Raw genomic sequence first — 24009 nt, 5'->3', positions numbered from 1 at the left:
ATATGCTCTAAAAATGTTGAACTCAAAACGCAAATCAAAATTGTTCACTACAAATTTAGATTAACAAAAGTTTCAAAATTTCTGGTTCACAGTTCAGCCAAAAAGAAAAAAAATAGATAAATACACTAATAATAATATTATCAAATGTTAAGATTCCTTGACTGAGAAGTTAGGCTTCCTTCACTTCTTCGATCTGTTTTCCTGTATCCTCTTCCCCTACTTCCCCTCCTTTCCTCACTTCCTCCTTCCTCATCCAAACTCCCGATTGAAGAATCCTTAAATGACATAAAATGAGTTGGTACAGGATGGAATATGAGTTGGTACAGGATGGAATATGAGTTGGTACAGGATGGAATATGAGTTGGTACATGAATATGAGTTAGTACAGGATGGAATATGAGTTGGTACAGATGGAATATGAGTTGGTACAGGATGGAATATAAGTTGGTGCAGAGACTAAACACTTCAGTATTTAAGAAAATCTAAAAGAACCCAGGTAGATTCAATTTCTAAAATATATTCCATTTACGAAATAATTCATGACAAAGATGAATTATTTTTTCCATTATGTTTTTGTGAGATGAGATGAGAAAACAATATTTACTTTCTTGCGTGATCAAAAATAATTAAGTATAAAATGTAAAAGTAATTCTATTTACATTCAGTTCATTTCCCTCCACCTCATGCAGTGAATAAATATAAGTTTTGAGAATATTAAGTCAAGAAGTAGTAGAAAAAGGGTTTAAATCTTCTCTAAAACTTTTCACAAAAAGCTTAGAAAATAAATTGACGGAAACAAGGTTAAAACGAATTTTGAAATGATTTAAATGAAACTAACTTCAAGACTGTCTCTGGTTCTTCTATCCTCTTGCATTCGTTCTAGTTGTGCTCTTAACAACTCCATCTAGTTAAAACATTATAATCCAAGACTTAATATTTTAATTGACCTAAACTGAGATCAATATATATTTGAATAGAACAAATATTTTTATAGAACTTTCTTGGCTGTTACGTACCAAAGAATGAACCAGTATTGAAATAACTTTTTAACTTGTATTCGATATTTCTGTAAACTTGCCCCCTCCGTTTATATTTTTCAGGAACATTTGAATTGAAACAAAATTGCTATAAAATTCGATAAAATCCGGACCGCAAAAGCCGTCACAAACTTAATCGACCAGATTTATTCTGTTACTTCATTTGCGGTTCGGCCGAAAAACGGGTGCGGTGTGCCTTCCCTCTCTCATTGGAAAGTGTTTCTATGTTTTTCTTCACATATTACTGGATACAAATAGTTATATTACGCATAAATCTTATACACGTGTATTCTGCGCTAGATCAGGATATGAAAATCCACGCATCGATATCTATTAATACGTGAATGGATATACATGGATTGTCAATGCGCAGTGGACATCTAGTATTGCCCATTTATTTTGGCAATACTTGTAGCAATAGGTATAGGGAAACAGTTCATATTTTAGCAATACTTGTAGCAATAGGTATAGGGAAAACGGTTCATATTTTGGCTATACTTGTAGCAATAGGTATAGGGAAAACGGTTCATATTTTGGCAATACTTGTAGCAATAGGTATAGGGAAACGGTTCATATTTTGGCAATACTTGTAGCAATAGGTATAGGGAAACGGTTCATATTTTGGCAATACTTGTAGCAATAGGTATAGGGAAACGGATCATATACCGGCTCAATGCATGTTTCTTTATCATGTTTCCTCAAATCACAACTGCGTAAAATATTTAAATTTAGAGTATTTACGCAGGTTTTCTTCTTTAAATGTAGAGTATTTACACAGGTTTTTTTTCTTTAAATTTAGAGTATTTACACAGGTTTTCTTCTTTAAATTTAGAGTATTTACACAGGTTTTCTTCTTTAAATTTAGAGTATTTACACAGGTTTTTTTCTTTAAATTTAGAGTATTTACACAGGTTTTTTTCTTTAAATTTAGAGTATTTACACAGGTTTTTTCTTTAAATTTAGAGTATTTACACAGGTTTTTTTCTTTAAATTTAAAAAATTGAAATTTGTCTTATAAAATCTATTTGGACAAAGGTTGGTTTGTAAATTTCATTTCGCGACATATATAAATAAAAACAATTCAAGATATTTTCATAAATTCAAAACTTTAAAGCTTTAAACAAAACTGCAGAAATACATCTAATAAAGTTGCATGAAAGAAATATTTTGGAATAAACGGCTTTACGGAGAAAACTCTAAGCAAAGTTGAAAATTTGAAGAAAAAAATAATTGGAAAAAAACCGTTTTAATTTCTCTAGCAACTATTTCTGTAATTCTATAATTTTTTCTTGGGACTTTATAGAAAAGAAATTCAGATTTTTTTCAAATAAATTGTTCTAATATGACTTTTATTATATGTATTGTTTGTTACCGTTTTGCAGTACACTAACCTGCTGGTTGCAGTACGCATTCTGTTGCTTCAAATGCGTATTTTGTTCCTCAAGCTCGCGTAATTTATTCGTCACCCAGTCCTATCCACGCACATATTTAATTTTAACGCTTCAAACTTTTGAAAAATGGTTTAAATCTTAAAATGTTGCTTATATCTTTAAAATTGAACGAATGTTACAGTAGGGCCCGAATAAATGTTAATTATACTTTTTAAAAAGCCCAATTAACATGCAATCAAAGAGAATAGAATATTAGAGTGGAATTTACTAGAAAAAAGTGTAAAACGGCCATTTTGTTGTACTGTTTCCATACTGCAGGTGTACTTCACATATTTATGCTATAACCTTTTGGGCCCTGGAACATCATTTTATAGACAATCTAAAATTAATATTAAAAGAAAACCAGATTATGAAATATGCTGGTTTCATAATTGACCAATGATCATTTCACATAGACTCTATGCCTTTCACTTTACAAACGATGATTTTCCGTTATAACTAAAAATAAAATGATGCTTTTTATTCACCTTATTCATTATAAAGTTTATTTAACAGCTTTAAAAATTCGAAATTGAAATGAATAGTCTAGGGAACATACTGTATTAATGTACTCTACTGCATATAATTTGTGAACATTTACATGATTTGTACACTTTGAACTTCCTTTCCGGCTGAAAGGGACTGACAAAATTCATACCGAGGGATTGTCTAAATTCCACCCTTATATATATTCTATTCTCTTTGCATCCAACACAGCAAATATGCATTTTATTTTTGCAACTGATTTTCAAGCAAAACAATAAAGCTATTGGCTTAACAACAACACCAAATACTCACGCTTAAATGTAATTTTTTATTTATTTCACAATATTACGGGTCCATCTCCGTTTCTCTGATTACTTGGTTTTTATCGTTAAACGCATTGATCCTTCATTTCCAGTTTGTGCAAACCTTTATAAACTTTATTAATTTTATTCCTCGAGATATCACGATATGATCAAACCCTGCAGAAATAATTTAAATTGAGTAATCAAGCACTTACTTAAAAATAGCAAATATATCCGGGGGTTGCAAGAGGTACACGACCTAATTTTCCTAAACCGGCTGAAGAGCGCACATGCGCGCGCGTTGATGATATGAAATTAAAGTTATTGGGTACATTCCCTCTAAGATTACCTATCTTTGAAAATGAAATAAGCGTAGATACAGGGGAAATATATTGTATAACCTATGGGGGGGGGGGTAGGAGCCTAGTGGCAACATTAAACATTAAACATTAAAACATTTTATAGGTTACTTTTTAAAATTAAAGTTAAATCTTTGTACTTTCACATACATATATTTGAGTGCCCCTGTGCTGTTGTTGCATAATTCTGACATTTATAACATTCTCCACTATATTGTAACCTTAAGCTTCTACCATTAGACATACATACTACATAGCCACTAATACCTATCTATTTGACTCATCTGTTTGTTGGTATCGTCAAAACGACTAAACCGATCAAAACGATTGTGGTGACCCAGGGGTGGCCGAAAAGAAAACTTTAAGAATTGACTAAACGAATGATTTTAAGGCTCTTTTTCATTAGAACTACAATCATCATACGGTCATTTGTCCTACAATCATCTGTCCTACAGAGAAGGAATAACACCATTTTTCCTACACTTCAATTGTACTCTTCACATCAATTGTCCTATAAAGAGAGAACCATTATTTGTCCTTCAATGCAATTGCACTCTACATTATTTGTTCTACAGAGAGGGGATACAATGATTTGTCCAACAATTTATAACATCATTTGTTCTATAAAATTATTTAACAAGTTAATTGAATTTCTTTTAATATGTTAAATAATAAACTGTCATCTCACCTTATATTGGGTTAGGTTACGAAAATTTCTGGGCCGAGCGCTGCCGCTAAGATGGGCTAAAGGGCCGAGCGCTGCGCCCTCTTAAATGGTAAATAATATGCTGCCTCTCCCCTTAATTTAGTTTAAGTTGGCTTTAGACAATTTCTGGTCCGAGCGCTGCGGCTAAGATTGGCTAGAGGCCGAGCGCTGCGCCCTCTTAAATGGTAAATAATTGGCTGTCTCTCAACAAAAAAAAAATGCCCGTTTTTACTTTTTTGACCCTATGTCGTTTTTTACCCTTAGTACGTATATTTACTTGCTCAATATAAATAGAATGTAACATCAGTTATATATATGTGTATATATTTTATGATGTGTAAGACAAATGATGTGTAGGACAAATGATTTTTAGGACAAATGATTCGTAGGACAAATGATTTGTAGGACAAATGATGTGTAGGACAAATGATTTGTAGTACAAATGATTTGTAGGACAAATGATGTGTAGGACAAATGATGTGTACGACAAATGATGTTTCCCTTACTCTGCAGGAAAAATGTTGTGTAAGACAAATTATATGCCATAGTGCCTTTTTTAATGTACACTAATTTGAACAGAAAAAAAAACAGAAAACGGCAAAATAATGGCGGATTTTGTGGTACTTGAAGTAAACCTGGGGTCTTAGATTTATGTTTTACTGTTTTATTTATACATCATAAGGTGAATATTTCAAAAGTTAAAATTTCAAAATTCTTCCTTCATATTTAAACTTCAAATGAAATGTTTAAAAATTTAATATTTAATATTTAATAGGTCACTTTGCAACTTTTGTTATCTCCTTTATGAAAAGATTCTTAAAGAGACTGTGAGCGTGATTTGTAATGACCCTCCATGCAAAATGTCATGGCCGAGTCCAACCGAATCTTTAAAACCTTAATCTGATCAAAAATTTGAAAGATAACGTCATTTTTCTGACTCGAAAATGTTTCATTCCGATAATTCCGCAATTGAAAACAAACAGTTCAAAGGAAAAAAACATTGATATCAAATTAGTATTTGATCAGACAAAGCTTTCAAGGGTACCGTTGTTAATCAGCCATATTGCCATCTTTTCATAAAGAGTCAATTCTGCTTACATTCACTTTAAACAAATAATTATAATTTGGTTTTAGATATGTTCCTTGATTCTAGCAGCTTTTATAAATATTAACCTGTGACTCCACTTCTGATTCTAAGGATTTTATTATGGTCTCTTTCTCCATTACTAACTTCTAGAAATAGTATTTGTAAAACATTTTCAAACCGAAATATATTTCACACATTAAATTGTCTCATTGGAACTGTATAATCAAATTTTAGTGTTCATAATAAATCAGTGCTTAGGATCCATTTAATTTTGAAACACATGATCCGCACTGGAAAAAAAGGATCCAGAGAATCTGAGTATCCACTGGAAACACTTTTGATTTTCTTCTTAAACTGTTCTTTGTTGGATATAGTACAGAAAAATCAAAAACTGGTTTTTAAAATTAGAGAGTTCCTCCTGTTTCTGTATATTAATCTTAAATGGCTTGCAAAATTTCAAATTTATCGGCTTCATATACGCGACTCTGATTGGTTGAATTTTATACACTTTTTAAGATACAAGTACAAGATTAAATTAGTCTCGGTATTAAGAAAAAGAGACGATCAAGCATTAATCTCAATATCCACCATTCTAAAGTATTCAGCTCAGGTCATGTACTTTTTCTGATCAAGCTGTTTAGGCTCCACTGGGTCATCGACTATAGTAATTTTTAGATTCGTTGCGTATTTGCTGAATGTGATCTGATAAAAACTTTTCAATATGTACTAAATCTCATATTTCTAAGTTTTGGTATAACGTTGACACAGTTTTAAATCAATTTCTGCAGAGTTACCCACAAAGGATGAGATTTGAGAGACGAGTGCACGGAACGTAAACTGTCTGTTCCCTTAAAATCATGAAACCCTGCAACTACAGACTTCTTTCTTTCTTTGTCAACTCGTTAGTTACGCCTTTAGAAGACTATATTCAAGACAGAAGACTAAATTTAATCTTGGAATCCTTATATTTACAGAGATTTTGGTCGTCTTTGCAGCCTCATCCTTTGTGGGTTAAACTATACATGTAGTGTTGCTACAATGGTTGTACAAACACTACACTGTACACTGTACACTGTACAGCACCAAACCTGAAAAGTTTCCGCTTGTTGTGATATTTCCGACGGAGTCCAGTCTATTTCCTCAAGTCGTCTTATCAGAATTTGAACCTAAACAATTTTTGTGCGTTAGGGGGACGACTAAATTAAACTTACTAAATATTAAAAATGATTAGATTAGAAGAACGATCGCTGACAGGGGTCCATATCATTCCATCTAATCTAATACGATCCCAAATGCTGATTGATTGATATTAGGTAAAACCGCCAAAAAAGTCCTGGGAAAAAAAGTTTCCGGAAAACGTCCTAAAATTTCACACTAAAAAAGTCCTGTGGAAAAAAGTCCTTTTATTAAATAGTCTCCGGAAATAAAGTCCTACCAAGTCGAGACTTTATTTTCTAGGACTTTTTTTCTGGCTCCAGTATGATTTTATACAAAAAAGTCCTCGGAAAAAAAGTCCTCTATGCTCTTACAAGTGAAAAAGCATGATTCACAATGGAAAAAAGTCCTGGTCGTAAACATCCTATCAATTGTCTACACAATTGGATCATTCCAACACACTCCTAGATTTGGCCGTCGTAAAATATATTCTATCTAGCTGTCCTTCCTTTTGGTCGGCAGCGGCTTCTGTTCATTATGTCTATCTTTGTACTCGACATTTCGATCAGAATTAGACAGGTCGAAACTCGAACTAATGAACATAGGCCATTGGCCAAGCTAGGGTATAGATGTGAAAGGACAACGCTATTAAGGGGGAACCATCTTTAACCATTACCACCAGTGAACTCCCACCGTTTCAAAGTTTTATTTTCCACGCCAAAAAGTTCCTTATTCCGACAGATGTTGTCATATTATTCATTCATTTTACCGGTAGTTAATTTTGATATGTACTTTTCTTCCTTTTTTCACTTTTCCAATTAGCAAATGTTTCATTTCAATAATTTTCGTTGTTTACAAAACAATTTTTAATCTTCTCTGCACCCTCTTAGAGGGAGGGGGAGGGTATTTTGTTTGTGGAGATAAGGAGTGTTGGGTGGCATTCTATTTGTTTTCTTGACGGGGGGGGGGATATATCATCCGAGTCTTATAAAATGTGCGCAGATAGTTTAGATTATAACAGGATTTTAAAAAGATGTTTTTGCAATTTTCAATTTAATCCTGTCTGTAGGGGTGCTGACTGCAGATAATAGGGAATCCCCCCTCTCCTTCATCCCCCGGTACAATAATGTCACAATAAATGTTTGATGTTCCTCGTCAAAAAATTCTACAAAATGCTAATGCTTGCAAACATGTCTGTATGAAAAGTTAAAACAGAAAAATATTCAAAATTTTAGTTTAAACTGTAGCTTTTGTGATTTCATAGTTTTCAAATTATTTGTTTTATATTGAGTTGAATAACCAGATTTTTATTTATTTCATTATTGCATTGGGTATTTATCAAATCTGAGATTGGTGTGCAACCTGCAGCAACCTTCAACACATATTTATCATTATTAAACCAGATGCACGAAAATATAAATGCAACCACTCTATTCCAACTGCATCCACGTTAATCTAACTGCAACCACGCTTATCTAACTGCAACCATGCTAATCTAACTGCAACCACGCTAATCTAACTGCAACCACGTTAATCTAACTGCATCCACGATAATCTATCTGTAACAACGCTAATCTATCTGCAACCACGCTAATCTAACTGCAACCACGCTAATCTAACTGCAACCACGCTAATCTAGCTGTAACCTCGTTGATTTAACTGCAAGCACGTTAATTTATCTCCAACAACGCTAATTTAACAGCAACTAAGTTAATCTAGCTGCAACCACGCTAATCTAAAAGCAACCACGCTAGTCTAACAGCAACCACGCTAGCAACCACGCTAATCTAAAAGCAACCACGCTATTCTAAAAGCAACCACGCTAATCTAAAAGCAACCACGCTAGTCTAACAGCAACCACGCTAGTCTAAAAGCAACCACGCTAATCTAAAAGCAACCACGCTATTCTAAAAGCAACCACGCTAATCTAACAACAACCAAGCTAATCTAACAGCAACCACGCTAGTCTAAAAACATCCACGCTAATCTAAAAGCAACCACGCTAGTCTAAAAGCAACCACGCTTATCTAACAGCAACCATGCTAATCTAACTGCAACCACGCTAATCTAACTGCAACCACGCTAGTCTAACAGCAACCACGCTAATCTAAAAGCAACCACGCTAGTCTAAAAGCAACCACGCTAGTTTAAAAGCAACCACGCTTATCTAACAGCAACCACGCTAGTCTAACAGCAACCACTCTAGTCTAAATGCAACCACGCTTATCTAACAGCAACCAAGCTAGTTTAACAGCAACCACGCTAATCTAAAAGCAACCACGCTAGTCTAAAAGTAACCACGCTAGTCTAAAAGCAACCACGCTTATCTAACAGCAACCACGCTAGTTTAACAGCAACCACGTTAATCTAACTGCAACCACGCTTATCTAACAGCAACCACGCTAATCTAACTGCAACCACGCTAGTCTAACTGCAACCACGCTAATCTAACTGTAACAACGTTAATTTAACTGCAACCACGTTAATTAAACTCCAACTACGTTAATCTAACAGCAGCTTAGTTAATCTAGCTGCAACCACGCTAATCTAAAAGAAACCACGCTATTCTAACAGCAACCACGCTAGTGTAACAGCAATCACGCTAATCTAGCTGTAACATCGCTATAACACCGTTGATTTAACTGCAACCACGTTAATTTAACTCCAACCACGCTAATTTAACAGCAACTAAGTTAATCTAGCTGCAACCACGCTAATCTAAAAGCAACCACGCTAGTCTAACAGCAACCACGCTAATCTAAATCTAATCTAAAAGCAACCACGCTAGTCTAAAAGCAACCACGCTAATCTAAAAGCAACCACGCTAATCTAAAAGCAACTACGCTAGTCTAAAAGCAACCACGCTAATCTAAAAGCAACCACGTTAATCTAACTGCAACCACGCTAATCTAAAAGCAACCACGCTAATCTAAAAGCAACCACGCTAGTCTAACAGCAACCACGCTAGTCTAAAAGCAACCACGCTAGTTTAACAGCAACCACGCTAATCTAAAAGCAACCACGCTAGTCTAAAAGCAACCACGCTAATCTAACTGAAACCAAGATTATATAGCCTACTCCTGTATACCGAGTCCATTAACGCCTGATCCAATCATTGTTCAGTCATGTGTTTGATGTCTATTCTGAACCAATAGAAATAGTAATGCGGTAACATCTATCTTTCTATATATCTAATTATCCAATCAGAGATATGAATCCTTTCATCGGCGCTATCAGTAAATGGAAATATTTACTTCTACTGAAACTATGTTGAACCCCAACCACGTTAATGACTGCAAGCCCGCTTATCTAACAGCAACCTGAACAGAGAGAGGCACCATCACGGTTTAACTGGGGTTCAAGGCCATGAATTTCCATACTTTTTTGTTTAACGTGGGTATGTTTAATTATATACTTTGGAGTTTTGCATGGCTATTTCTAACTGATGCAATTTTGTATAATTATTTACTGAAGTTGGATACTTAACAATAACGTGAATTAAACTAGTATTATCCCAGATCTTTTTTCATGTAAGTCCATAAACACATAACAAGCATGAGAGAGAGGGGGAACCCGTTATTTATAACTTAAATTTCTTTTTTTGATATTTGATGTTATGCAGTATACACATTTTTAGTAGCTAACTCGAAAATACAACTCAAAACTAATAAAATCATTATATTAAACCGTAAAAAATTACCCTAGAACTTCCAAGATAAAAATAAAGCTAAAAATATTTTGTAATTTTAATTTTTTAAATAACTTTTAGTTATTGATTTCATTTAAGAGTTGTATTTTGTACCTGCTCTATTAAATACGTGATTATTTTTCATTTAATGCCCAGAATTGTTGATCTATAAAAACACCCCTGGCATTTTCTATCATTTTAAACTGAGAAAAGACTTGTTTTTAAAAACACTATTCACTAAGCTGAAAGCATACAGCTGACTCGTACAGAGGATGGTTCTCTAGGGACCCATAGTAAATATTTGCTAAGGTTAAGGTCACACAATACGTAATTGATTTAATAATTGTATTGCTTCTCTAACGTTTAAAAATACCATTAATACGATACAGATTTAGCAGTCTTGCTTGCTGAAATACTTTCTTACTTTTATAATGCTGTAGGGGTCCCTACGGCCACAGTACACTCTACCATCGGGGGATTAGAGGCCGCCATGTCGACTGTCAATTATCGATCTCTTTCGCAGATTTTGAACCAACCTAGGTGCCGTGGAGTTTCCCCCCCCCCCCTACCCTTCCCTCCTTTTCCCGATCGAAGATATATATAGGTTTAAACTCAAGTATACATTCATGTACTGGGTATACTTCATTCTAAGCTAGCTCATATTTCAAGTACATTTTTATTCTTGATATTCCAGGGGTGGGGGGAAGGTTTGCCTGGAACCCTGTCTGCCCCTTAAGCCCACAATTTTATACTTACTAACATACATTATATACAAACTACAAAAGATACAAACTATACATATACAAAGACGCCCATACATATTATATACAAACTATGCATATTTTTTTTTCAAAAGACATGCTTTTACATTTTAAGATAATTTCTAAACTCTTTCAATTTGTAGACCTCCATTTTTCTTAATACGACATCTTTTATGGGGTGAACAACTAGCGCAACGGGGGGAGATTGAACCACAAAAGCCACTTCCCCAGGGCGTAAACTCTAGAAGGCCCCTGAGTCCAGTACATGTATATATTATACATGTAGATAATAAATGTATACACCATATTTGTGTATAGCTACTTATTTTTCATGTATAAATTACTCCATTCCACATTTCCAGCCGAGTTGTGTTTAAAAGAGAGAATTATGATGATTACACCAGGAATAATAATACCTTTTGTTCTGCTGTATCTGCCCTGCTCTCGGAATCTTCCACTCGATTCTCCAAGTCAGATAACTAAAAAAGAGAGAATATAAATGCGTTCCATGGGACTGTAAACAGTATCCTATATTAAATTACTCTTTCATTAAAACAATCCATTAATTAAGTATTGCTTTTAGACTACACAGACCTTCAATTATATTGGACAAAAAGGACTAGTGGAGTGGAGCAGGGGCGTATGAGGGGGGTGGGGGGGGACCCATTTGAAAAATACTTTAAATCCCACTGTTGCCTTTAACTAAAAAACCTTCATTAACAAGCTTTAATCAATACTGCCTTCAGTGAAAATATATTTGATATCATTATTTATAATACGATATGTATCGTTTCTATGAAAATATAGATAATTTTTAAGAAACGTTTTCATCTCTATTTTCCATCCCTTGAACCACAGTATTTAGAGGAAATGTCTGATGAGTCCACTGAAGAAAATTACATAAATAATTTATAAACACTTGTTATATGGATGTGTGATGTGATCGAATAGTTTACATAGTTAAAAAAGGTATCAATAGTGCCCCCCCCTCATACAAAAATGCTCTCGTACGCCCCTGGAGTGGAGTGCATTACAAAAAATTGACTAAACTGTAAATTAGGGTACTTTCATACATATATATGAGCATACTATAATTTCGACACTAGCAAATGCGTAATAAGACACAAAGAAGAACATTTTTTTCGCTTCGCGCACATATTCAACGAATTGACTCTATGTCGTTCATTTTATAGCTGTTGGAATTATAATCTTTTTAAAACTTAAGAACATAAACAATTTGATGTATTACGATCGGTAATAATATATCAAGCAACATGCTACAATTGAAATATTCAATGTTTTAGACTTCACCCCCTAAACACATGTGCTTTCATTAATGTACTGCAGTAAACATACAAACTTTAAAAGGTTGAAGGGTATAGCTGGCATCAAATGAATGATCCCCTTTTAGTGAGATAGATGTGAAATGATTTTTGATCTTTATTTGTCACATTATGTGTTCTCTGTAGATAGTTTTAAAAAATATTTTCTTTGTGAGTAAAAAAAATTATAGATAATGGTTTCATAAATTCGCCATAACAGATAGTCAAACCCTGTTAAACCCTTTTAGCTATAATGAGTCTATTAACTATTCTAGAATTATATTATTTATTAGATATTGAGACTGCAGATAACATTAAAAGTGTTGTTAAAATTTTGCCCTCGTATTGACCTTCTTCCTGTATCTCACTGTGCAAACTTTGTTTTTAGAAGTATTTGGAAAAATCCTAATTGACCTTCGGGCTTTGCGTTAGGGCGGATATATTTTAATGGCCGATTAAAAGGTAAACTGAAGATTATAAAATACTTGTCAAATTCAACCGGGGACTATTTCTGTTTGTATTTTCTTGTCTAAAGTTGAAATGGCTTGAAGTTGGAAAAATATTAGACTGAGGTTCTCTTGGCGCGTGGGGGTTTATAGCGTATGCTCAGAAGTATAGTACTCTTGACAAACGGTCAAATTAGGACGGAGCCCACAATTTAATAGAGTATCGTTGAACGAAACTCATGAGTTTTCTTTTTGGGGTCTTAACATTTGTGAAGATTTTGATTAAACAGATTAAAAAATGGAGTATGAAGAAACTAAAGAAAATAATATTTCATAACAAAAATATTAATATCCACAAAACTGCCTAACTCCATTCGTGAAACCCGGGTTTCAAACCTGGTTTTCATAACAATACCCTGTCTAAAGTTTTGGACTCTGGGCGTCATAAATGGGGAACAATTGTCTTGTTGATAAAAAAACAGTCTTAAATCGTGAACGTTAATATCAAGAACGAATTCTTGGATCATAGAAAAGTCATGAAAAGATAGCAACGGTTATTCGAATTGTCGAGTTTGAAGAGCTTTAAGAAAAATTTACCACAAACTCCAATTTTTTAATACTTTGCAACCCAATGTTGAATTTTGGTAGATCAAAAAGACGGAAAGTTTGAAGAATCAAAAGTTTGCACCTAAGTTGACCCCCCCCCCCCAAAAAAAAAATATACAGGGTGTCCCACGAAACATGACAGTGGATGAATAGTTTGAAATGCCGTCTTCCATAATTTAATAAGTTGTTTGATACTAAAGAGACTAATAACACTTTTTATATCTTATAGTAAAATTGATTTTACAGTAAAATATATATTAGTTAAACATTTTTTTAAAGAAATAAACTGCAAAAAGTCATTTATATCTAAAACAGTATGTGGAAGAAGACATTCAACAACTGTCATGTTGCGAGGGACACCATGTATCTATTACATGAAGAAACCAATTAGATATTACCAGAAGGAAACTATTTTATGTCCTATAAAAACTACAGTTTCATATTATTTACTAGATATATGTTTCAAGGACACATCGTTGTGAATCGGACATTGCCGTTCGTCATTGTATTCAGGGTCATTTATAATTACGCTGACCCACCCTTTTAGAAAGTTGTTTTAGTGCTTATGTGATGTTTATTTTTTTAATTAATTGGATTTTATAATTGTTCTTAAAATGTATTTTCCATACCTTCGATAACTGCCATAAATACATTTTCTAAAGGAAACATTGATTTAATATTTAATAAACAATATGTTTTCCACCTTTTAATAAATAATTGTGATAGCTAGATGGCAATAAACTTGGGTATACTCATTCATTTCTGTAATTACGTACTTCCATTACTTTGTCTGGTCCTGTTGGAATTTTATACATACTTTTGTTTTTGATAACTGATTATTTGCATTTATGGTTTCTTTAAAGTTAAATTTATTTGGGGGGGGGGGGTCGCTTACACAAGTGTTGCTAAATAAGAGATTTATTAATAAGCATTCAAATGCAGTTTACCAGTAATTTATTAGTGAAGCAAAGATCGTGTTCAAATGATATTCTGTAAACCTGCAGTACAATGTACAATATTAACAATGTATGTTGTGGACTTATACATAATGACATTATGCATTGAAACTGTATTTCAATTGAATACGTAGGATTAGATTAAATCATGTGATATACTTAAATTACGCTATAAACATGTGTGGAGATAGCTTATCTATGTTTCTCGCTATTCTTGTAAATACGTACATTAAACTTTATCTTTGCAGTAAATACGTTGTATGATTGTCTTAATTATGTGATATAGATAATGATGTAGGAGTTGTAATTACTTCAATTCACATTAACTTGTGATGTAAGATATTTAAATTTAAGTCAGTTTATAGAGTAACTTTGTACTGATTACTGCGAGAGAGTAATCATGAAACCCTGTGTTGATATGATCAAGTCGGATCGTCCCCATCAGCTGGGATCGATAAATATAGCTTGTTGACAGCTAGGCTTGTGTCTTTGAAACCCTGTGTTCACATAACCTGGTTGGATCGTCCCCATCATTTGGGATTGATATATATAGTTTGTTCATACCTAGGCTTGTGTCCCTGTCCGGCATTTGGAGCCTGGATTATTGGATAGCTATGCTTGTGTCCTTGTGTGACAAGCAGAGCCAGGTGGGTGTTATCCTGTTTGATAAAAGCTTGTTGGATAGCTACGCTTGTGTCCATGTGTGGCATTTAGAGCCAGGTGGGTTGTGTCCTGGTTGACTTTGATAGCGGACGGGTTGAACCTGGATAGATACGTTTCCAGAACTTGTTATGGAGTAAGGCGTTACTACATAAATGATATCAAATTTCAATTGACCCCCCCCCCCCCTAAAATGTGCATGGCTAATATGATCGAAGTCCAGCAAATTTTAACTTGAAGGGCCGATAAATGTTTATAGGTTGTTTTTAGAGATAAACCATAGAATTGCCATTTATTTGCAGTATGCAAATATTTGGTGTCAAGGTGTTTACATAATTTTGCCAGTTTTTAAAACTTTTTTAAAATCTATACTTTTATTTTGTCTCAGTTCTGAAATATCTTTAAATTGCTTTAAACTTTGAGAAAAACAGTTTAACTTTTACGTAAATAATTTTGTCTTTTTACCAAATTTTACGAGGAAAAAGGCTATATTTTATAGTGTGTATTGTATGTATTGTAAAACATTGTTCGTTCCCCCATGTTTTGCCAGTAGGGTGCAGTGAGAATTTTTAAAATATATTACTTAGATTTGTATCACCATAATCTTTTCTTCAAATCCATATATCTTTGCAACCCACTGTCGAAGACGTTAAACTTTTTGAACTTTCAATTCTGTTAGATCAAATAATCTGAATTTGAAATATCAAAGTTTTACAACGTCATGTTACAATTAGATATGGGATTAGAAAATTTGAGTCAATTAGGCAAAGAGTAACTCAATTTTTTAATACTTGTTAAATGCTTACATATACGAAAAAAAATAGCTCTGAAACTATAACAATTGTTTTTTATTTTTTAGTATTTCTCAAGAGTTTTATTGAAGACGAAAATTTACAAAAAAAAACTTTTTGACATGTTTTAATTTACACTGCACCCTAGAAAGTGTACTATTAGGGCAGTATAACATGTCCAAATATGGGGTCCAGCTTAAACATCAGAGAGTCTCAGTTTGAAAACCCATTTTCACCTGTTATCTAAAGATTTTTTGTAATTGGTATCAAATGCTTTCTTTGTTTGACGTTTTATTCCAAATATTAAAGTATATAAAGGGGTATATATATTCTGCATTAAAGATTAAAATATGATGACAGGATGTACTATGTTGAAGTTTACGTGATAATGGTCTACACCCGCAGCCTAGGATGGTGAAGGTAGTAAGAAAGTTACAGGAAAAACAGTTTCTGGAAAAAAACCAGGAGACAAGAATTTCTGAAATTCTATATAGGACAAAATGTCACTGGAAATATAGTCCTTAGTTTTAGATTATTAGGACATTTTTAGTAAACAAGTCCTATAAATTATAGTCTCAAAATGGTAGGACTTTATTACCATGTCTCTCTGGATTAGTTTCGAAAGTAGCACCAAAAAAATTTTTAAGTTGGTGTAAAAAATACTTATCAAGGATTAGTGCGCGCAGTGCCACAATATTCTTGTTTTATTTCTAGATTCTTGTATTTAAAGTTTTTAATATTGCTTGGAATTTTTATATTTTGATTTCAGGTATTGAGATATGTGACCAGGAATTGTTTCTATTTTTTAATTACAACTTTACAACATAGTTTAGTTCTATAATAGACAATTGTCGTAAATAAGACTGTCAGCTTGAACATGTCTGAACTGTTTATATCTCAAAGTTGTAAAAAACTAGGCATATAAGTTAGAGTTTCATTATGTGTTGTTTGTTTGTATTAATTAAAGGTCAAACAGCTGAACCAACCATACCGCTTTATGGACCTTACGTAACAGCTGAACCAACCATACCGCTTTATGGACCTTACGTAACAGCTGAACCAACCATACCGCTTTATGGACCTTACGTAACAGCTGAACCAACCATACCGCTTTATGGACCTTACGTAACAGCTGAACTAACCATTCCGCTTTATGGACCTTACGTAACAGCTGAACCAACCATACCGCTTTATGGACCTTACGTAACAGCTGAACCAACCATATCGCTTTATGGACCTTACGTAACAGCTGAACCAACCATATCGCTTTATGGACCTTACGTAACAGCTGAACCAACCATACCGCTTTATGGACCTTACGTAACAGCTGAACCAATCATACCGCTTTATGGACCTTACGTAACAGCTGAACCAACCATACCGCTTTATGGACCTTACGTAACTCTAAGTTTTCAACTTGAATCTTTTTCCCACAAATTAAAACGGAAAGTTTGAAATATTACATGCATGATGGCAGAGTGATTATGTAAAAATTACATGCATGATGGCAGAGTGATTATCTAAATATTACATGCATGATGGCAGAGTGATTATCTAAATATTACATGCATGATGGCAGAGTGATTATCTAAATATTACATGCATGATGACAGAGTGATTATCTAAATATTACATGCATGATGACAGAGTGATTATCTAAATATTACATGCATGATGGCAGAGTGATTATCTAAATATTACATGCATGATGGCAGAGTGATTATCTAAAACCCGGATTTTACAACTACATTTAAAATTCGGTGATGGTGATGGAACCAAACCTCTGTAGAGTAAAACAGTAGATGTTAGTTCAACATTTATTCTTAAGATTGTTTCTTCACAAAGATTAAAAACAAACTACATCTTTATATATACTTTGGGTGTCTGTCCGTTTGTTTGTGACCGAAAAACGTCAAAACAGCTGAAACCATCAGGAATACAGATTTTTGTGACATTACATGACCCCAGGGAAGGTTTATGGCTGGTCAAGAGTACAAAATATCCAAATTTATTTTGGATTTTTGAATTTGAAAATCCACGAACATTTTTGGAGTTGTTTTATCGAAGAGAAAATACTGAAAGAGTGAACATCAATTAAAATTTGAAATAGAAGATCGGCGCGAAGCGCCCAAAACCTAGTAGAAAATAAAACAAGTTAGGGCAATAAACAGTCGAATGTACCTTTTCACCGAATATAAATCTTCTATTCAGTCGTTAAAAGGGTTGTAAGAATTTGCAATGCAGATCCTATCTTTATCCTTGTTGGAACACAAACAGGAATTTTGGCCAGAGCTGAAAACTTATAATTTGATCGAAATCGAATAGCCTCAGGTTTTTCAAGATTAGTATACAGGGTTACCCACAAAAGATGACAATTTGATTACAATTATTAAAAATGGGAAAGCTATATATGAGAGATTACTAAAATTCAAATTTAATTTTCAAACATAAACAAGATTTCTTTAAAAAAGTAAATATCTTAAATCCACATTAGATTAGAAATTATATGAGCTGGTAATTGTAATGAAAAAATACGAAAAAACAGTTGAATTAAACTCAGACCTCAATTTTTAAAATAAAATTTGCAACAAGCACGACACGATACAGGGTTTTGTATGCTCCAATAGATCAGAAACTTTTCTAAGATCATATCTATGTCAAAATAAACAAAACTAATTCAGAATAAAGCCAATGACATCAACTAGTTATTGTTTTAGAGATAGAAAGATATTTGATAGAAAGTTCTAAGAAATTAATGTTAAATCTTTCGACATGCATTATACTCTTCCGCTTTTACCATTAATGATGATACAGTGAGATCCATAAAACTGTGGAACATGGTAAGAGGACATTTAAGCAATCAGTGTGCGTTTGATGTTTCTTTAAAGCAAATGTTTTTAAGCCTAAAATTCATCCTTTGAAGTAAAATAGACCTGTACACTACTACACCGTTGATTTGTTTATTGTTCAATGGACAATTTTAAACCTTAATTTAAGTTTAGTTGTATTTTTTTCTATTCAACAGTTGTAAAGTTATCATGCATATAACTAGGAATGGATCGTTTTCACTTTTAAAAAAACGATCGTTTCGTTTTAAAAACCAAAAAGAAAAAATCGGAAACGAGAAGATCTCTTTAAAAAACTAACGTTTTTGAAAAATTTTATCGTTTCGTTATAAACGAGACCATGTCGTTATTTAATTTTTTGACGATTGTTCTTTAAAACAAAATTATACATTTTTTGGTCGGAAAATCCTTAGATCAGAAATATTTAGGCCAAAAAACATTCAGGGTATTCCTCTCGATAAAAAAAAACATTTTAGACAACATTCATAAACTTATCCTTTTGAAAAAAAAATAGAAATTAATTGTTATAAAACTCATTTTTTTTCTTTCAAGCAATCGATTAAAAAAACGTTTTTAAAAACGCGATTGTTTTCGAAAACTATCGTTTAAAAACGATTAAGAACCCTACATGCAACTGATACTTTTTAGTTTTTTTCTCTAAAATGTTCACCTTTTAATTGAGTTTCAAACTTAAAATTTTAATCTCGAGATCAGGGGATCACCTGTTGTCTTGTGTTCTCTTGGCTTACATTGACATGCTGTAAAAGTGTAAATACTTAGTAAAAATGTTGCTGAAAAAATGATTTACTTAAATGTAATTAAACACAAAATTAAAATTGAATAGTTCATGTTAAATTGCGTAATTTCGTTATTTTATATTTTAATCATTTTTTTTTCAACATTTGATTTTACAAAACATTGCAATTTACATAATATTAACTATTTGTTCTTACATAATATAAACTCTTTTTTTAAACCTTACACGAAAAGAAGGGTTGGGGTGTAGGGGGGGGGGGTTTAAGATTTAACTCAACTTTAAACTCTTATTAGATAATTAGGGCCCAATAACACTGTTGAAAGGAAGTCTATAAGTTATAAATATGAAACACAGTAATTGTGCAGTGTGCACAGGCCACAGACCCATTTCACTTGATAAGTTGATAGAACGGCATCAAATACACATAATATTGCTTAAAAGTCTTCTGTCTATTTCACAGTATAAAGAGTTTGACGTTTGACATGCGATATAGATAAACATTTATCTGTAAAGCACTGCATTATACTAACGTCTCCAAGTTACAGCATATGGGGTTTAGGTTGATCACGATATATCTGCGATACAGGATTGACCTCAAAGGCTCAAATGTTGAATCTTCATAGACGACTGTACGGAATTTATACTTTTGTTTCAGAGCCCGCGATTTAAAAGCTTTGGCTCGGGTCGAAATTCCTTAAAACCAATCTTAGACCCAACTCTGACGAGTGACGACAGCTTGTGTCACGTGATTGACAGCAGCGAGATCTTAGACTCGACTTACAAGACTCGACTCAATGAAAATTTGCCGATTCCTAACATGAAAATCCGCCAAATACAATATTAAACCGGTTTATGAACTCAACTCTATGAAAAATCAGATGCAACTTAAATCCGAAAGCTCAAGCCGTAAACAAGGCCCAACGACAGCCTAGACCTGAGTTGTGTTTTCTTGAATTTCTTAAATCGCCGGCTCAGGTAGTCTTTTTGTTATCCTTCATTGGTAACATGGATAAGTTTGTACTTTCTGAGTCTCATTTTTATGAGGGGGAGGGGCAGAGGGGGATCTGCAGCTATGCAATAGGGTTTAGGTAAGTATTTTATTTATAGCGATACAAACTGTCAGCATAACTGCCAAGAAAAATACTTTATTGAAATTTAACCCCAATAAACCCTAGTTTCATAACTTGGTAAAATCATGTAACTTTAACATATTGCAAGGTTTTAGACTTTGAACCTGAACTTGGAGAACTTTAGACCCGGACGCTTCAGCAAGGGCGTATACAGAAAAAATCTAGGGGGGGGGGGGACAAAATTTGAACGGTAAATTCAAAATATTTGGCTTCTTTGATATAAAGCATAAGTGTAAGATGCTTTATCTCTCCTTCTAAAAAATCGACGTTTTTATACTGTCATGTTTGTAATAATTGGAATTTAAACTAGAGATCGTGAAAGACATTTTGAAAATGAAAAACTCAACTTAAACTTAAATTCTATGAGATGAAAAAAGGACAGAGGTCCAGAAAATAATTATGACTTGTAAAAGTTTCCGTTTTGAAAAAAAAATAGCATGATAATCTTCGTTCATTTATATGTTTGCTATGACTGGCCAAACGGCTGAATCAATTGGGCTGAATTCTAGTGAGGATTCTCATGGATACCCTTGGGGACGAGTCCCTTAAAGTTGAACATAGTTTATCTGTGTTCTAAGTGTTCTATGATTGTCCAAGTTTAGGATGAAGTCCAGACTATTTGTCTCGTCTACAATATTATAACATTTTACAATATTCACATTAGTTTCCATTTCTCAGTTTTCCCAGTTTTTATTGATTTAAAAACACTAAAATGGCCCGGATTATAGGTAAAATCTTTATGTCTATAGATTTATAAAATGACGCGTCTAAAAAGTCAGATCAATGGTTGATGCTTGGCTACAATCAAAAATGGTGTGAATAGTTGCAAAATAATATCATGAATGTAAAATGGTGTGAATAGTTGCAAAATAATATCATGAATGTCAAATGACTGGAAAAGAATTCACCCCATCTTCTTATATTTACTAGGGCAGTGTGAACCGTGAAATTTATAATTGTTGTTATCTTGAATTAGTCTGAACTCTATCCAATAGTCTAGTGTCTAGAATCTGTTTAAAGTCTATAGAATAGAAATATAAAAAAGTGTAAATTATACATGTTGTACACTGAGATCAATTTTATATTTAAATAAATCTCAAATGTGTTTTTACATTTTACAAATTTCAAATGAACAAATCCTAAAAACTTGCTAAACATTTCTCGAAAAGTAAATTATTAATCATTATTTCCTAAACGCGTTATCAATAATAGTCATATAATTATTTTTTACGTATTTTTTATCCAAACCTTTGATCCTATGCCATATGTGAAGTGCATGGTATGGTCTCTCTTAACTCTATACTTCTTATTCAACTTTTTGCAATAAAGCCAATGAGGTCAAAATTTTGAAAAATCAAATGTTTACATCATCCAGGTGCAAAGAAGTAGTATTAAAAAATTTAAAGTTTTGTACCGAGCTCTCAAATCCTGAAACCGGAACATCATATCATCTATCTTTAAATTTGATTAAGCACTGAACATGGAGATTGTAGATATGTATATATATACAAACGCGACGAGTCTGATAGTCTGGAAAAATAAAACAAACAGTCTGAAATTGTTCAATGCATTCTGAAATAAAATTAGTAACATTTTAGAAAGAACGTTATAGTAAGAATCATTTCACAGAACCGCATAAGGGATTAGATAACAAACTTACTGTTTGAAACTGTAAGCTAAAAACCAAAATAATTGTAATAATCCTGTACTCTGGACTCAACTCTTTTATTTAAAACATAAGTTGAAGTGGGTGTTAAGAAACCTTAAAACTTCCTGAAAGAGACTGGCAAACTTGAGTTCAGATGACCCTCAATGCCGATTAACAACCTACCCTTACACGGGCAGTCGTAGTACAGTTGAATTTCCCTGCCGGGTCAACCTTTCCGGTCCCAGATTGTACTGTATCGCCCGGACATTGGGGAAATGAAGCAGACACTCAATAGGACTAGCCGGTGCAACAAGGTTGACGTGGTCAGACTTTAGGTTGAATTTACATTTACTGAAGGGTCAGAGGGGTACGTGCTTAAAATCTTAATATAATAAATATGCAATAAGGTGAAAGATAACGTTGTACTTCTCTATGATTTAAAGCGTTTATTTTTTCTCACTCCTAAATATTTTCATGCAGTAAAAATTCGCAAGTCCCTTTTAATGAGAATTCACAATAATAAAAAATCAGTTTTCTAAAACTAAAACGTTGATATCTAATTCATACATAATCATTGGACATTGCCGAATTGTGATATTTTGCATTGAAGATGCCTTGAAATTACGCTTGTAACATAATCTTTCGAAATTGCATCCTTCAAAAAAACATTCCAAAAATGTGTAATTGTTCAACCCCCAACGCGAATGTCAGAGCATTCATGTATTCAAATTGGCATCAAAATACCTAACAAAGCAAGAAGTAGACAAAAAAGGAGTAAAAATTCATATTCCTCCCCCCCCCTCCTAGCAGATTAAATTCTTAAAGGAACTGTATTTCTATATTTTTCTAGTTATTCTTGCAGAATAGCATTTACGATTTGCAGTATTCATCATTATTCGGTAGAGAAATAGATTCAGAGAGCTTTGATTGTAAGTTAGAGAATACTTGTCACAGCACAGGACAATTTTGACATGGTTTAAAATGCATTAGAAGAAAAAGAAACTTCCCAGATACCCGGAAAGGAATTGAGTCTTTGCCACAAACTCAAATTGTCTAATCCCTATATCTATGGAAACTGATGTTGTAGACTTTTGATATTTCAAACTAAGATAATAACTAACATAATTCATAGTTTGAAATATCTAAGGTCTACGACATTGTGTTGCATATAGGTATTAGAAAATCCGAGTTTGTGTCAAAGACTCAACTCCTTTGGCTAATTTCTGAGAAACCCAGGCATTTGGGAAATTTCCCAAAAATCTAGGCATTTGAGAAATTTCCCAGATACCTGGGAATTTGGAAATTTCTAGTCATTTGAGAAATTTCCAAAATCTTTAAAATATACCACCCACAAATATCTGTAGGTATTTGGGAAATTTCCCAGATACCAAGGCATTTGGGAAATTCATATTTTTGACATTTTTGCTGTCACTGCCTATCTAGAAGTACTCTTAATTTAAAACATACATCGTAAGCAAGGCTGAGACGTCTAGAAGTAACCTTAACTTTTTAAGCAAAACATACATCGTATAAGCAAGAAATGCGCAACGCAAGTTACTTTCTCAGAGAACCTGCGAATAAAAAAAAACAGAAACAGAAACATGGATATCTAATTATACTTGATTAGACAACACTAAGAGTACAGCCTTGTAAATAGGGACCTGCCATCTTTGCATTATGGATCAGTAAACATTACGCTCAGTCCCTTTAAGCACTAGGTTTTGAATCCATTGTATTTGTTTACGTAGACTTGGCGGTAATGTTCCGTACAAGCTGTATAAATTCCTGGTTCACTCTTCAGTATTAATGAATACGTTTTAGGAAGGGTTAGGTGGG

At 33.3% G+C, this 24009-nt stretch overlaps 1 protein-coding gene across 1 annotated transcript in view; it reads right to left on the bottom strand.

Annotated features, from left to right (window-relative positions):
* Positions 1 to 823: 823 nt before the first annotated feature.
* Positions 824 to 24009, bottom strand: part of LOC111704226 (uncharacterized) — a 42703-nt gene continuing 19517 nt past the window's right edge. The window contains exons 7-11 of the mRNA XM_023476380.1: positions 11428 to 11490; positions 6496 to 6573; positions 5494 to 5553; positions 2429 to 2509; positions 824 to 904 (exon numbers count right to left, since the gene is read on the bottom strand). Coding sequence (XP_023332148.1) covers positions 824 to 904; positions 2429 to 2509; positions 5494 to 5553; positions 6496 to 6573; positions 11428 to 11490 — 363 coding nt within the window. The remainder of the gene's footprint in view (positions 905 to 2428; positions 2510 to 5493; positions 5554 to 6495; positions 6574 to 11427; positions 11491 to 24009) is intronic.

This window comes from Eurytemora carolleeae, unplaced genomic scaffold (assembly GCF_000591075.1).
Source record: "Eurytemora carolleeae unplaced genomic scaffold, Eaff_2.0 scaffold194, whole genome shotgun sequence".
NCBI classification, from domain to species: domain Eukaryota; kingdom Metazoa; phylum Arthropoda; class Copepoda; order Calanoida; family Temoridae; genus Eurytemora; species Eurytemora carolleeae.
This window is presented reverse-complemented; position numbering and strand designations above follow the sequence as displayed.